This window comes from Sapajus apella, unplaced genomic scaffold (assembly GCF_009761245.1).
Source record: "Sapajus apella isolate SASKATOON/1434 unplaced genomic scaffold, GSC_monkey_1.0 scaffold24, whole genome shotgun sequence".
Lineage (NCBI taxonomy): Eukaryota > Metazoa > Chordata > Mammalia > Primates > Cebidae > Sapajus > Sapajus apella.
In genome coordinates, this window is record NW_022436964.1 from 10146946 (window position 1) to 10162541 (window position 15596).

The 15596-nt window shown below is 41.2% G+C and overlaps 1 protein-coding gene across 2 annotated transcripts; it reads left to right on the forward strand.

Moving 5' to 3' along the window:
- Positions 1-9016: 9016 nt before the first annotated feature.
- On the forward strand, positions 9017-15022 carry CUNH9orf40 (chromosome unknown C9orf40 homolog). Of its 2 annotated transcripts, XM_032290899.1 has the most exons (3): positions 9017-10252; positions 10363-10520; positions 14235-15022. In XM_032290899.1, the coding sequence occupies exons 1-3, from the start codon at positions 9818-9820 to the stop codon at positions 14320-14322; spliced, it is 681 nt and encodes a 226-aa protein (XP_032146790.1). In that variant the 5' UTR covers positions 9017-9817; the 3' UTR covers positions 14323-15022. The 2 variants fall into 2 exon arrangements, with proteins under 2 accessions (XP_032146790.1, XP_032146791.1); XM_032290900.1 differs by lacking the exon at positions 10363-10520.
- The last annotated feature ends 574 nt before the right edge of the window (positions 15023-15596 follow it).

Consider the following 15596-nt stretch of genomic DNA (forward strand, 5'->3'; position numbering starts at 1 on the left):
GATATGCTTTTTAGTTCTAGCATTTCCATTTATCCTTTTATAGCTTTCATCTCTGCTAAAATACCCTTCATCAGTGTATGTTGTCCACCTATTTCATTATATCCTTCCACATAGTAATGTTAGTCCTTGACTGACAAATAGCTGAGTCACCTCCAAGTCTTGTTCTGTTAATTGCTTTATCTCTTGACAAGGTGTTTTTCTTTACTGTTTTTCTTTCCTGAGGCTTCTAATATTGAATTTCATTTATTGTGTGTAGAAAAAAACAAAGTGAGGTAAACAGTATTTATGTCTTGTTATAAATATATGCCTGTTAGGCTGGTATGGGAAGTTGAGTCAGTATTGTAAGAAGTTGAGTTTATGTTTTCTTACTGTTGTCTGCAGCACATCACAGATTTCAAATTCCTCTAGCAGTGAGCTGCTCCTATGTGTTTAAAGGACAGAATGCCAGAGGGTATTTTTCTCAACGTTCCAGCTCCCTCTCCACCTTCCAGCTGTCTCTGTATGCCTTTGATCTCAAGATGTTCTCTCTCCATGCTCCTGCCCCTCCCCCAGAGGCAAACTGCATTTTCTTGTTAGTCTATGGTAGGCTTATGGTACAGACAATAAAGAATCTTTGTTGTCTTAGCCTAACCTCAGTCTTAGGCAGGCTTTGCACACCTGGCCTCAGAATTGGGTCCTTCTTAGCATTCCTATGCCTGCCCCTCATGTATTTATGATTGGTCTTCAGCAGGAATTTCCTACTCCTCTCCCAGCAGTAGTATCAGTGGAGGATGCTAGGTGCCAAATTATTTTCTGTCTCTCTCCTCTTAATTAAGATTTGTGCTTCTACATTTTCTCCAGAAATGAAAGATCTTTGTCTTTTTCCTTCCTTCTGAGGCAGGGAGGTTTTGCTTCTATTCCTCCCACAAAAGCATTTTCTGCCGAGAAAATGTTTCTTAACTTTCCATCAGTGGCTTAAGGCTTTTGTTAATAGCAGGAAAGTATCCAGGAAAACAGGTGGGTTTTTGTGCTTATCCCCACCTCAGGGGCAGCTATACTATATATTGTTCCTTTCCAGGTGGGATCTCAGCAGCTTCCTGCTATGTATCTTGATGGAGTCTATTCCTAATAAAGATGCTGTGAACACTGTTGAAATAACAACTAATTATTTAGAATAATACATAAATGTAGTCAGTAAAGTAGTGGTAGGATTTGAGAGGACTGAATCCTATTTTGAAAAAGTTCTTCTATGGGTAAAATGCTATCAAACAGCATCAGATGCTTTTGTGAAAGGAAGAATCAGTTGATGCAGCAAACATCACTGTTGTCTTAAAAAACTGCACAGCCACTCCAACCTTCAGGGGTCACCACCCTGATCAGTTAACAACTATCAACATTGAGGCAGCATCCTCCATGAGCAAAAAGACGGCTCACTGCAGGTTCAGATAATTGTGAGCATCTTGTAGCAATACATTATTTGTAAGTTAAAGTATCTTTTTGACATGCTATTATATGCTTAATAGACTATAGTATAGTGTAAACATCACTTTATTTTTTTTATTTTTTGAGGGTTTTGCTCTAGGGTCCAGAATGGAATGCAGTGGTGCCATCTCAGCTCACTGCAACCTCTGCCTCCTGGGTTCGAGTGATCCTCCTGTCTCAGCCTCCTGAAAAGCTGGGATTATAGGCGTGCACAGTCATGCCTAATTTTTTTTTTTTTTTTTTTTTTTTTGAGGTGGAGTCTCACTCTGTCACCCAGGCTGGAGTGCAATGGCGTGATCGTGGCTCACTGAAACATACACCTACTGGGTTCAAGCAATTCTTCTGTCTCAGCCTCCTGATTAGCTGGAATTACAGGTGCACACCGCCAAACTCAGCTAATCTTTCTTTCTTTTTTTTTCTTTTTTTTTTTTGTATTTTAGTAAAGACATGGTTTCACCATGTTGCCCAGGCTGGTCTCGAACTTCCAAGCTCAACTGATCCACCTGCCTCAGCCTCCCAAAGTGCTGGGATTACAGGCATAAGCTACCGCACCTGGCCAGCATAATTTTTATTTGCACTGGGAAACCAAAAAATTTGTGAGACTCACTTTATTATGATAATTGCTTAATTGTGTTGGTCTGGAACGGAACATGCAATATCTCTGAGGTATGTCTATATATTTGTGACCAATATAGTCTATTGTGTACCTTTTTTAACTTGTTACATTTTGCCAATTATTCTATATCCATAAACACAAATTTACTTAATTTTAAAAGCACAGGCTGGGCACAGTGGCTCACACCTATATTCCCAACACTTTGAGAGGCCAAGGCAGGCCGATCACCTGAGGTCAGGAGTTTGAGACCAGCCTGGCAAACATGGTGAAACCCCATCTCTACTAAAGATATAAAAATTAGCCAGGCCAAGGTCATGCCACTGCACTACAGCCTGGGAGACAGAGCAAGACTCTGACTCAAAAAAAAAAAGCACACCATTCCATTATATATAAAACACATATTATATTGATTATACTAATATTAATATATAACATATGCCATGCTTTACTAATAAGTAACATTCAGTTGTTTTCAATATCTTGCTATTTAAGCATTATACCACAATGTAATAATCCTATATATGCTTTTTTATGTCTATTGTCAGTAGTATATCTGGAGTGTAAGTTCCTAGAGTTTTTTTTAAATTTCACAGATATGGTCAGATTGCTCTCTTGTTTTGTTTCGTTTTGTTTTTTGAGACAGAGTTCCAATCTTGTTGCCAGGCTGGAGTGCAAGGCATGATCTCAGCTCACTGCAACCTCAACCTCCCAGGTTCAAGCAACTCTCCTGCCTCAGCCTCTCAAGTAGCTGGGATTATAGGTGTGTACCATCACACTCAGCTAATCTTGTATTTTTTTAGTAGAGACGGAGCTTCACCATGTTGGTCAGGCTGGTCTCAATCTCCTGACCTCAAGTGATCTGCCCACCTCGGCCTGCTAAAGTGCTGGGTTTACAGGTATGAGCCACCATGACCAGCCCAGATTGCTCTCTTAAAAGGTTATACTAATTTATACTTTTAAACAAAGAGAGCATCTGTTTCTGCATATCCTTACCAACACAATCACTTATTAAAATTTTAATGATAACCAATATGATACAAACCTTGGTAGCTGCACAAAGAACATCGGAGATCTGAGGACAATCGCCCTTGAGTCATCTTCAGAGTACTACTCATCAGTGCATGTGTGAGAAAACTAGCTGTGGCCAGAGAAAAAAGCACCTGAAAGTATTAGAACAGTAGCCAGGGCTCACACAAGGCCAGAAAGAGTGTTTGTTCCCACACCTAGACTATAAAAACCTCAAAATCTGTAGGGCACTACATGTGGTACAAAGAAAGGTCCTGTCTTGGTAATGCAGAATCATTAGCCCTAGACTAAAAGCTCAGGTCCCACTTGACAAATTCCGTAAGCAAGATCCAAAGGGGTCTTGTCTTGGTAATGTAGAATCATTAGCCCTAGACTAAAAGCTCAGGTCCCACTTGACAAATTCTGTAAGCAAGATCCAAAGGGATCAAACCAAGTCTATGTACATCACAGCATCTTAGAATAAAGCTCAACAATATTTATTGAAGTACAAAAATATTTAGCACCCAAAAAAGTAAAACAGTATCTGTTTTCTGATCAGAAGCTACCTAATATGCTGACACACAGGAAAAAACAACCCAGAGAGAAGAGAAAGATCAACTGAACCAAAACCAGAACTGACTCAGATGTTATAATTAACAGAGAACATTAAAATAGAATAACTGTATTCCATATGTTCAAAAAGTTATCTAGACTTAGAAGATAGAAAAAAAAAATACCCAAACTGAACTAGAGATGAAAAGTACATTGTGTAGAATGAAAAAATAATGTGGAGGGTTAACAGAAGGTAAGGTTCAAAAGAAAAGAGAACAAACTAGTAAACTTGAAAAAAACAAAACACTGAGAAAAAGGCAGCATGGTTTTTTGTTTTGTTTTGTTTTTTCCTGTCCCTTGCTCATGCTTTTGCTATTTTGCACTTTTGGACATTCGTACTTGCTATTACGTCTGACTAGGATCACACGATTTGCCCCCTCACTTGCCTCAGGTCTTTGTCCAAGTCTTGTCAGAGATGCCCATCTTAACCACCTATCCCTCTTATCCTGCTTTATTTTTATATTTCCTCAGCACCACCTGATAGATGTCCTTATTAATCTATCTCCCCCAAGATAAGATTCCCTGGATAGTCATGGGCAGGGATTTTTGTTTTGCTTATTGTTGTAACCCCAGTGTCTAGAAATTTTGCCTGGTCTGTAGCAGATGCTCAAAATATGTATTCAAAGAATAAATTGTGTGAACATGATTGTGAAAGAACACAATTATATTTCTGGTATAAATACCTGAATAGATGACTGATGACAGTGGAGGATGGAATATGAGATGCCTATGGAACACCCAAGTGGAAATAATGGACACTCATTCGTCCAACAAGTATTTACTTAGCACCTAACATGCTAGGCACTTTAAGTATGAGTGGGGATAAAACCCAAAAAGCAATCTGGAACCCTACCTTCAAGGAGCTTACTTTCTAGAAAGGGAGACAATAAGAGTAATAAGTAAGCGAAATATATAATAGATTAGAAAGTAGTCATGCTATCAGGGAAAAGGAGGAGGGGAATTAAGAGTCAGGAAAAATGTAGAGTGAGTTGCAATTTTAAATAAGGTGGTTAAGGTAGACTCTTGAGAAGTTACATGGGTCTGATGAGCAGAGAAGAGGTGTTTATCTGTTTAGCTGGCAATAATCTTCCCCAAAGTTTTTGGGATCAACTGAGATATGTAAAAGGTCTGGCAATTAAAAAATTTTAAACTACGTCCCTACCCTATACTGCTGTGAGGCTTCAATTAGTCTGAAACATCCAAGTTTTAAAGATAAGCAGAATAAATTTGTGAGTAGGTTTTCCTTTTTTTTTTTTTTTTTTTTTTTTGAGATGGAGTTTCGCTCTTGTTACCCAGGCTGGAGTGCAATGGTGCGATCTCGGCTCACCGCAACCTCCGCCTTCTGGGTTCAGGCAATTCTCCTGCCTCAGCCTCCTGAGTAGCTGGGATTACAGGCACGTGCCACCATGCCCAGCTAATTTTTTGTATTTTTAGTAGAGACGGGGTTTCACCATGTTGACCAGGATGGTCTCGATCTCTTGACCTCGTGATCCACCCGCCTCGGCCTCTCAAAGTGCTGGGATTACAGGCTTGAGCCACCGTGCCCGGCAGGTTTTCCTTTTTTAAGGAAATCCTTTTAGGAAGAAAAGAAGTTTCCCTTCTTTGTTGCTTTGTTGTAACTAATGACTTCTAAGTCATTATCCACAAAATTACAGGAAAAGTAGAATAGGTGGAAGATCCTATTAGGTCAATAAAAAATGCATTTGGATAGGACAGGGGGAGGGGTGCAAGGTGTTTATGTTTTACATGAAGTGGTACAATGTTAGCTTGAAGGAGACCGTGAAAAAATAAAGATGTATATGAACAGTCCTTAGAGAAATCGCATTATTAATTTAAAGAGGTATAGCTAAGTAAATGCCAATCGGCTAACTTAAAATGAAATTCAGAACAATAGGAAGGACACAGAGTTAACAAGAAATTTTGAAAGTATTTCCAACTGAAAGATAATGAAAATACAACATACCAAACTTTGTAGGATGCAGCCAAAGCAGTGTTACAGGGAAAGTTAAAGCTTTAAAGGTTTATGCTAGAAACTAACAAAGACGGGCTGGCGGGTGGCTCATGCCTATAATCCCAGCAGTTTGGGAGGCTGAGGTGGGCGGATCACCTAAATTCAGGAGTTTGAGACCAACCTGGCTAGCATGGCGAAACGCCATCTCTACTAAAAATACAAAAATTAGCCGGGTGCAGTGGCACACGCCTGTAGTCCCAGCTACTCAGGAGGCTGAGGCAGGAGAATCACTTGAACCTAGGAGGCGGAGGCTGCTGTCAGCTAAGATCGTGCCACTTCACTCCAGTCTGGGCAAAAGACGGAGACTCAATCTCGAAAAAAAAAAAAAAAAAGAAAGAAAGAAAAGAAAAACTAACAAAGACTAAAATATCAATGACCTTAGGTTCTATCAGAAGAAGCCAGAGAAAGAGGAGCAAAGTAAATCCCAATTTAGTAGAAACCAATGAAATGGGAAAAAGAGAAACTAAGAAAATATTCCAACAAATTTGATGAATGAAATGGACAAGTTCCTTGAATAAGTAGATCTGGTACTATTTACAACTTAGGGTAAACTAATTTCAAATTCTACTTCCAGGCCTTTAAAAAAAAGAACCCAGAGCAGCAAAAAAAAAAAAAAAAAAAAAAAAAAAACCTCAGAAAAAGTTATTTAAAAAGAAAAAAAGATTGTCTACAAAAATTATAAAGTAGTTAGGGATACACTAAACAAAGATATAAGCTCTTTATGGTGAGCTATATAAAACTTTATTCAGAGATTAAAAAAAAACTTTAGAGTTATATTCTTGAACAGGAAGTGAGTTTGATATTGTAAAGATAACAATTCTTCCCAAATTGATCTATGATTTCAATGCAATTATAATCAAAATTTCAAAAGGGTAACAAAATGTTACAGAGGATGCTATCATGGAAGAACAAAGGGCCAAGTATAGTTGACATACTCCTGAACAAGATGTCAGAGGCTGCTCTCAAAACTTTGATTGTCTTGATTGTGATTATGGTTTCACAAGTGTATGAATATCAAATTGTACACTTTATATGCTAATTATTGTATGTCATTTAGACCTAGGTAAAGCTGTTTAAAAAAAAAAAAAAAAAAAAAAAAAAAAAAGGCAAAACAAGCCTGAGCAACATAGTGAGAACTTGTCTCTACTAAAATAAAAAATTAGCTGGGTGTGGTGGCACAAGCTGTAGGCCCAGCTACTTGGGAGACTGAGGCAGGAGGACTGCTTGAGGCCAGGAAGCTGAAGCTGCAGTAAGCAGTGATCACACCACTACATTCCAGCCTGGGCGACAGAGCAAGACCCTGTTTCAAAAAATGTATTAAGTTGGGCGTGGTGGCTCATGCCTGTAATACCAACACTTTGGGATGCCAAGGCAGGCGGACTGCTTGAGTTCAGGACTTTGAGACTAGCCTGGGTGACTTGGCAAAACCTCGGCTCTACAAAAAAATTTTAAAAATTAGCTGGGTGTGGTGGTGTAAACCTGTAGCCTCAGCTACTCAGGAGGCTGAGGTGGGAGGATTGCTTGACTCTAGGAGGTCAGGGCTGCAGTAAGCTGTAATTGCATCACTGCTAGCCTGCTGGGGAAACAGGGCAAGCCCCCAACTGAAAAAAAAAAAAAAAAAAAAACAAACAAAAAAAAAAACGTTATTTAGCAATATGCATACAGATGGAGAAGTTAAAAAGCAAAGGAATGATTAACTCAACATTCAAAACAGTAATTATCGGGAATGAGGGAAAAGGAAGGATATGTGCCAGTGGGGAATGGGTGCATAGGGAGCTTGTCATGTTCTAGTACAGGCAGTATTCTATTTCTGAAACAGAATGCTGTTGTGTATTACTATCATTCTTTTAACTATATGTGTATTTTATACAACCTTTTGCATATATGATAAATTTCACAATTTTGAAAAAACAAATCTGTAAAGAGGAACACAAAAGAATCAACCATTAGGTAAACCACACTGACTATTTTGAGACAGGCCCCCTCACACCCTTTCAACAGCACCTGATGGCTACCATTAAGATCTTTCCTGCTGATTTAAAAATGGCAAAACTCTTCCTCTGTTTGAGACAGATGGGTTTTCAATTTATTTTTTTCCCAGAGACAGGGTCTCACACTGTCACCCAGGCTGGAGTACATTGGCACAATCTTGGCCTCTGCCTCCTGGGTTCAAGTGTTCCTCCCACTTCAGCCTCCCAGCGCCTACAGGTGCAAGGCACCACCTCGGGCTAATTGTTATATTTTTTGTAGAGACAGGGTTTCACCATGTTGGCCAGGCTGGTATGGAACTCTGGGACTCAGATGATCCGCCCACCTCTACTTACCAAAGTGTTGCCATTACAGGTGTGAGCCACCATACCCAGCCTGTTATCAATTTCAAACAAGAAAAGTAAAGATCAAACAGAAAAGCTATTGCTTACTACCCTAATCTGGTAGATTTCTGTGCTTGTTAATAACTAAATAATCAACTTGTCCTCTCACAACCACTTTGAGGTGCAGGGGCACAGAGTAATTAGCAGTGAGTTAGTACCTAGCACTAGAATAGAATTATCTTCTACAGAAGATGATGATAGTAATTTCTCCCTTCAAAGCACTGATAATAGACTTATTTTCTGCCTTCCACTTTTGCTTACTTGGTTACTGTCTTTATCAAACTATTAAAATAGTAAATATGGCCAGGTGCGGTGGCTCACACCTGCAAAAGGAAGCACTTCGGGAAGCCCAGGCAGAAGGATCGCTTGAGCCCAGTGGGGGCAGGCTGCAATGAGCCATGATGGCACCACTGCTCTCCTGCCTCAGCTACCAAGAAAAACACTGTCTCAAAAATAAAAATAATAATAATAAAATAGTAAATATACTGCGGTTGTCTCCACCTCACTTCACTTGACACTATTTTGCTGTAATGGTCTTGGAATCTTGATCAGACCACCGCCCAGAGTAAGCAGGGAACTCAGGCTTCCAACCTAATTTAAGAGCCCAACAATTTTAGGTTTCAGCTGGAAAGGACAGGAGCTGTGCCTCAGGCTTGGTTCTTGCCAACTACCCAGCTATTTTGGATGAGCTGCACATCTTGTCTATAACTTCCTCCGTAAAGTTTTTAATCAAGAGATCTTCCAGGAATGTGGTGCCTGCTTCACCTTCCACAGCAGCTGTGCAAAACATACACTTCGATGTGTGCGTGTGTGTGTTTTACGTTAGCTTTTGCTACTTAGCCTGGACTCCCCTTCAGTCATTTGAATAATTACCTATTGTAAAGCCTTTTAAACACTAGTTTATTGAGAGTTTGTATTCTTTTCTTTTTGGGGGACGGAGTCTCACTCTGTCGCCCAGGCTGGAGTGTAGTGGTGCTATCTTGGCTCACTGCAGGCTCCCCCTCCCGGGCTCAACTGAATCTTCCTCCTCAGCCTCCCAAGTAGCTGAGACCACAGAGTCAGGCCACCAAGACTGGCCTAATTTTCGTGTAGAGACGAGGTCTTGCTATGTTGCTCAGAATAGTCTGGAACTCTATTATCTTTGTCTTAATCTCATGGAGGCGCACCCCCGTCCTCACTGACTGGAGTAGGGAAATACACATTTTAAAGGACTTAAATTTCCTATAGAAGTGTCTAGAACGTACCGCACTATGCCGAACGTAGTAGTAAGATCACCGCCACGCCCTTGAGGAAAGAAGGTCACGCCCCTCTGCGGGCCACTAGATCGGGTCTTTAAGCCCGCCGCCGCCTTCCCGCCTACCTCCGGGCGCGCACTTCCGGTCGCGAGGGCGCTCGGGAGCGCGCCCCGCGAGCCTCCACCAACCAGCGGCTCCGCCTGGCAGGAGAGAGTGCGCGCGCGCACGTTGTGCGCAGGTTCGAATCTCCGCCGCTTCGCGGTTGCTTCTCAACGTCCGGGCAGTATCTCTGCAGCTGCAAGGGCTGCGCGCGCGAGCTGCCTCCCGGCCGAAGCCCCAACCCTAGCCGGAGCACGAGCTGCCCCGCCCCCTCCAGCGTCCTGTCGCCTCCTCGCCCGACTTCGGCCTGTCCCTCCCTCACGCGCTCAGTCCTCGCTCTTCGCCCCCACAGCTATCGGCGATCGGTCTCCCGCGCCTGGCGGGCTCCGCCCGAGCCTCTGGGCCCATGGCCAAGCGGCGTGCGGCCGAGCCGGTGACGTTCCACGTGCCTTGGAAGCGGCTCCTGCTCTGCGACTTCCCTGAGCAGCCGCCGCCACCGCCTCTCTGGATCCGGCCGCCCGGGGCCGCGCATCCTGGGCAGCCCCTCGGCGTACCGGAACAGCACCGAAAGCGCAAAATCGACGCAGGGACCATGGCAGAGCCCTCAGCATCGCCCAGCAAGCGCCGCGACAGCGGGGACAACAGCGCCCCGGGCGGCCTGGAGCAAGAGGACCGAGGCCTGGAGACTGGCGAGCCACCGCAGCTGCTGCTGCCGCCGCCGCCTGTGCGGCGGGGGCCAGGGGAGGAGCTCCAGGGCGCCCGGCCCCCGAGGGGCGGTGGCGACGACGGGGCGGGGCGCGCAGGGCCCCCGCGGGGAGACTGGGGGGTCGCACCCCGCCAGGTAGGGGCTGGGGTCAGGTGGGCTGAGGGGCTAAGGGGCTCGCCTTTTCTCCCCACACTCAAAGCGCCCCGGGTCCCACTCATGACTTGAATTGGTTAAGACGCCTGCAGAGGCGAAAAGAAAAGGTCACCGCTCCGGGAGAGGACGCCGACCCCCAGGAGACACGCCCCGGGATTCCGAGGGGCAGAAAGCACTGGGCTGCTCTAGCGGGAAACGGACCGTGGTCGGGAGCAGTAGAAGTGGCCTTGCGGCGTCAGCGCCGCACTCTGTAAGAGGGAAACGGGACCGTGGGTCGTGGCAGGCTGTGAGCTTGGTGAGGACGCTGACCGTGAAGAGATAGGTTCAGCCGAACGACAAACGACAGTCAAAGGAGTAGCGGGCCTTCGTGGGTTTAACGATGATTAGAATTCGGGTTAGAATTCTTTTTCTAGAGAGAGAGAAGTGTGGTAGCCGTCGATTAATAGGACGTCCAACAGGCTGGTACAGCTCTTCTGGACAAAAGAGTGGACCTTCATAACTTGGGCAAAGCTTTTTTTAACTCATAGTGTTATCTGATCCTAGGCAAAAGTATTGTTGAAAACTAATTTGGTGGCGGGGCATGGTGTCTCACGCCTGTAATACCAGCACTTTGGGGAGGCCACGGCGGGCGGATCACCTGAGGTCGGGAGTTGGAGACCAGCCTAGCCAACAGGGTGAAACCCCAGTCTCTACTAAAAATACAAAATTACCTGGGTGTGGTGGTGCATGCCTGTAATCGCAGCTATTCGGGAGGCTGAGGCATGATAATCGCCTTAACCTGGGAGGGGGAGGTTGCAGTGAGCTGAGATAGGGCCACTGCACTCCAGCCTGGGCAACAAAGACTCTCTCTCAAAAAAAAGAAAAAATTAATTTGGGCCTTAAGGTAAGGTGTATATGAGAATCATTGGAGGGTTCCTATTCAAGAAATGAGCCTGCCTCATCTCTGCACCTAAGAATCCTGAGAAGATCTAGGCATGCCTCGATTTGTATAGATCTCTGCTGCCCAGCCTTTAGCCAGTAAGAACACTTGAAACGTGACTAGTTCAAATGGAAATTTGCTCTAAGTATAAAATATACACGGAATTTCGTGGATTTAATAAGAAATACAGGAAGATAAAATAGCTCAAAATTTTAAATAGATTACACATGAAATAACTTGGATATATTGAAGAAAATATATTAAAATTAATACCAGAAGTTTCTTTTACTTTTTAAATTTTAAATTATGTTTTTGGAGCGTTGTATATTATTGGACAGCTTTGGTCTAGACTTAGGTATTCATAGTGGTTTTTCACAGTCCTGAAATGACTTACCAGGGGACTTGGGAGACGAAGAACCAAGTACAGGTTTCTCAGAATTCCCCAAATTCTCTTCAGCTACTATCTGATAGCATCCACCCAAAGTTTTTTGTTTTTTTGTTTTTTAAAATTTTGTTAAGTATCTTATGTCAGAGTTTTCAAATGCGTTTCCAAAAAAAAAATAAATGAAAGTTCTTAGACATGACTTGTTCTTGTGAAAAATCCAATAAAACAATGAGAGTTTTATAGTTGAGATTTTTTTTTTTTTGGCCTATGATTGAAACATGAGCCTTATTTAAACTTTTTCTTCAGATCGCTCTCAGATATTTAAAATCAACTGAAAATGGATAGTCTTCTAAACCTATTGGATATGGAGATTAGGGGCTGTGTAGTTTGAAAACTTTTTGAAAGCTCTTCAGAGCGTTTTTAGTACTGCACCCATGCATAGGCTTGTCTTTCCTACCAGAATACACTGACTATGGTATGCCACACAGTTGATAAGAGGGAAATATGGAAATGACAGTAGGCAAAGGGTGAGAGTTCTCTAGTAGTCGGACGCGATGATGCTTGCTTAGAGTCTTAGACTCAACTGTCTTCTCCCACAGCAGTGACTAGATCTGGTAGCTCTCTACTTCCTATAGTCGCTGCAAGGACATGACACAGAAAAAGGTTGGCTCCAGGGATTCCTTCTTCACCACGGCTAGTCCCCCTGTCTCTTGTTTTGTTTTTTAAAGGGTCTTGAGGGGTTTTGCTCCTATGCCCAGGCTGGAGTGCAGTGACATGATCTTGGGTCACTGCAGCCTTAGCCTCCTGAGTAGTTGGGACTACAGGCACACACTACCACACTGGACTGTTTGTTTTTTGTTTTTTTTCTGTAAGTTTCCTGTTTGTTCTTTTTGTTAGATTTGTTCTGGAACCACTTCTCTGGCAAACATGCTCTTTCCAGCTTCCATTTTTCCTTTCTGTCTCCAAAGACACCGGCTTTTTGTTTTAAGGATTTTATACCAGATTACCAAGTGAAAATTGAATATAACAAAAACAGAGAAGTAAACAGTTCAATACAATAAATGCCTGGTTTCTTTTGTGCTCAGAATAGGGCTTATGTCCCAGCCCTCACCTTTGGGACCTCATTTAGGAAATACTACCTCAAATACCTTTTTTCTACATTGAGGATGCAATCTAGGCAGAATAATGTTACATCATTTCTATCCTGGAACTTCAGGGCATTTCCTAAGTTGTTTCAGATGTTTTTTGACTAGAGAAATAAAATCAGGTATTCATTAAATATTCATGTTTTTTTCTTTTGAAATAGAGATGGGGTTTCACCATATTGGTCAGGCTGGTCTCGAACTCCTGACCTCAGGTGATCCACCTGCCTCGGCCTCCCAAAGTGCTGGGATTACAAGCATGAACCACCATGCCCAGCCTCATGTACTTTTTTCATGTTAGTGTTACTATACAGATTCATTGCTCTGTCAGTGTTGTCTCTTACTGTTAGTTTTTGTTTGTTTTGTTTAATAAATTGAGACAGAGTCTTGCTGTGTTGCTAGGGCTGGTCTCAAACTTGGGGGCTCAATCAATCTTTCTGCCTCCCAAAGTGCTGGGATTACAGAAGTAGTCATGCCCAGCCACTGTTAGATATTCTTAATGGAAAGTAAGCAGAAGTGTTCTACTAAGGAGACAGTGATTAATAATCATAGGCTTATTGGAATATAATACCTAGCAATATTAGCAATTACTATGCTAAGCCTTAATTTTTAAAAGTTCTCCATTTTATCGATGAGGTCAAGATCAGAGTTAGTGGGTGGTGGAGTTATCTTGCAAAGCCAGGTCTGTCTGGTGGCAAAGTTTGTGCCCTTAGTCACTAGGTTTTACTAACATAATTAAAAGACCTTTTTTTGGTCTATGATTATAAGTGGATAATTTGTACAGTAGATTTTTCAAAAGGCAGAGAACTAGAACCTCGTTTTTAACCACATTTTCTTATTAAAGTCAAATTTTTCTTTGACTTATTACGTGTTTACTCCAATATTAAAAATTACCCCAAAACTTAATTATTTAAGGCTCAGCATTGAAGACAATGAACTTCCTAATGAGACTTTCTTACAGACCTGTGTGTCCAGCACACTAGCCACTAGGTCATGTGGCTATTGAGCATTGATTTTTTTTTAATCTTTAATAAAATGATGATCAGTTTAAGATTTTCTTGCTATTCATCTTGTTTATAGCCTAATACTTTTTGGAAGGTTTCAAAATATTTTGGCCTATGTAAAGTAAATCTCTTAAAACACTGAACCTTAAGAACAAGACCAAAAGTAAATTATAAGGAGTGTGTGTGTGTTTGTATTTTTAAATTTTTATTTTCCTAACTAAAAGATAAAAAATTTTAAGACTGTTTTTAGATAATTTTCTTTTGGTGAAAAATGGGAGAAAATTGTGGAAAATTCCTTTAACTTTAAATACTTTCACAAATCATAAATATTTAAATGCACAGATTTGATTGAGTACATGAAGTACTTAGATGAGACAAAATTAAAAATTTGTATTTGTTAAAAATACAAAATAGACTACAAAATCTTATATGTTTGCTTTTCAAACAAATTTGTTTTCTGAAAAAAAGTTAATTTTTTCTAAGCTACTTTCATCTTTTTTCTTTTTCTCTAAAGCACAATGAAGAATTTTGGCAGTATAATACCTTCCAGTACTGGAGGAATCCTTTGCCACCTATTGATCTGGCAGACATTGAAGATTTAAATGAAGACACCCTGACAGAAGCAACACTTCAGGGCAAGAATGAAGGGTCTGAGGTTGACATGGAGTCCTGACGTAAGGAGCTAAAGCAGTAGGATTGGCTGATTTGAGGAGATGTCTCTAAATTAATTCATGTATTCTTAAGGGAAAAGTTATTTTCCATACTTGAAGTTATATTTCCAAACCTGAGAAATAAAGAAACACTGTTCTGACAATAAATACCTACAATTACTACTGAACCTCTTAATAGGGATTTGTCAAGGATAGAGTACAGTTGTAAAGGAAGTATTTTATGTATGCTTTCTTAGAGAAAAAAGCTTTGTTTAAATGTTAGAATTGAAGGTACTGATGAAAATAAATTCTAGCAGTTTTAGAAATAGGTGGGAAACACTCCAATATTCCTCCTATCTGTACCAAAAAGTTTATTTGTAGTACATAAAATCAGTATTGTTTTATAATAACTGTTGTTAATAAAGTACTTTCTAATACATTCTGTTGACTCTGTTAGTTGAACAAATAGCTGACTTGAACATCTATGCAAACTTAAGATGGGGGATTGTTTTAAAAGCTATTTTAAAAGAGCTTTTCAAATGTTAAGTAGTGAGAATTTCAGCTTGGGTAGCATGTTTGCATAACTTCCAATATTTGATGTTTGTTAAACTCTACTATGGGCGACTGAAGATTGATAAAGAACAGTGAAAACTGAGTCGATGCCTGCTTCCCTCTCTTTTCCCAGGATTAGAGGAAAGAAATGTATTATATGATCAGCTTCTTGGTTTTGAATTGTTTCAAGGCATGGTTTTATTCCTTATTACTTTAGACCTGTAGTTCTCAACACTGACAGCACTTTAAAAATCTTTGCCGGAGCCTCACTCTTCAGAGATTCTCAATTAATAGTTCTGAGGTGAGTCTTGGATATAACTATTTTTTTAAGCACCAGTCCTCTTTCCCTCCATCCCTCTAATGTGCAGACAGGGTTGAGAACCACTAGACTAATGGTTATTTTTCCTGTTTAAAGGAGATAACTAATTTGAGCTGAAGCAGTGCTTCTTAATTAGCTTTGTTTTTGTTTTCCTCTGTTGGTGGCTTTGTTACAACTGAATTATTGTGTTGTTATTACTATTTTATTGTTAAAGAAATAAAGTAATTGCAACTTGTGTTTGAGTTATGTGAGTATCAGTGAGTTAGTTAATTAACTTTTGTATTGCATCTAGAATGTTGGCTTTGTAATTGAATAACTGGTTCTTGTTTGTGTTTTTCGTTGTTGATTACATTAG

Excerpts from the sequence above, each read along its gene's own strand:
- CUNH9orf40 (XM_032290899.1), top strand. The coding sequence starts at position 9,818 with ATGGCCAAGCGGCGTGCGGCCGAGCCGGTGACGTTCCACGTGCCTTGG. Across the intron at positions 10,253-10,362 it reads GGGGGGTCGCACCCCGCCAG|AGGCGAAAAGAAAAGGTCAC; the intron begins GTAGGGGCTGGG and ends AGACGCCTGCAG. Across the intron at positions 10,521-14,234 it reads CGGCGTCAGCGCCGCACTCT|CACAATGAAGAATTTTGGCA; the intron begins GTAAGAGGGAAA and ends TTTTCTCTAAAG.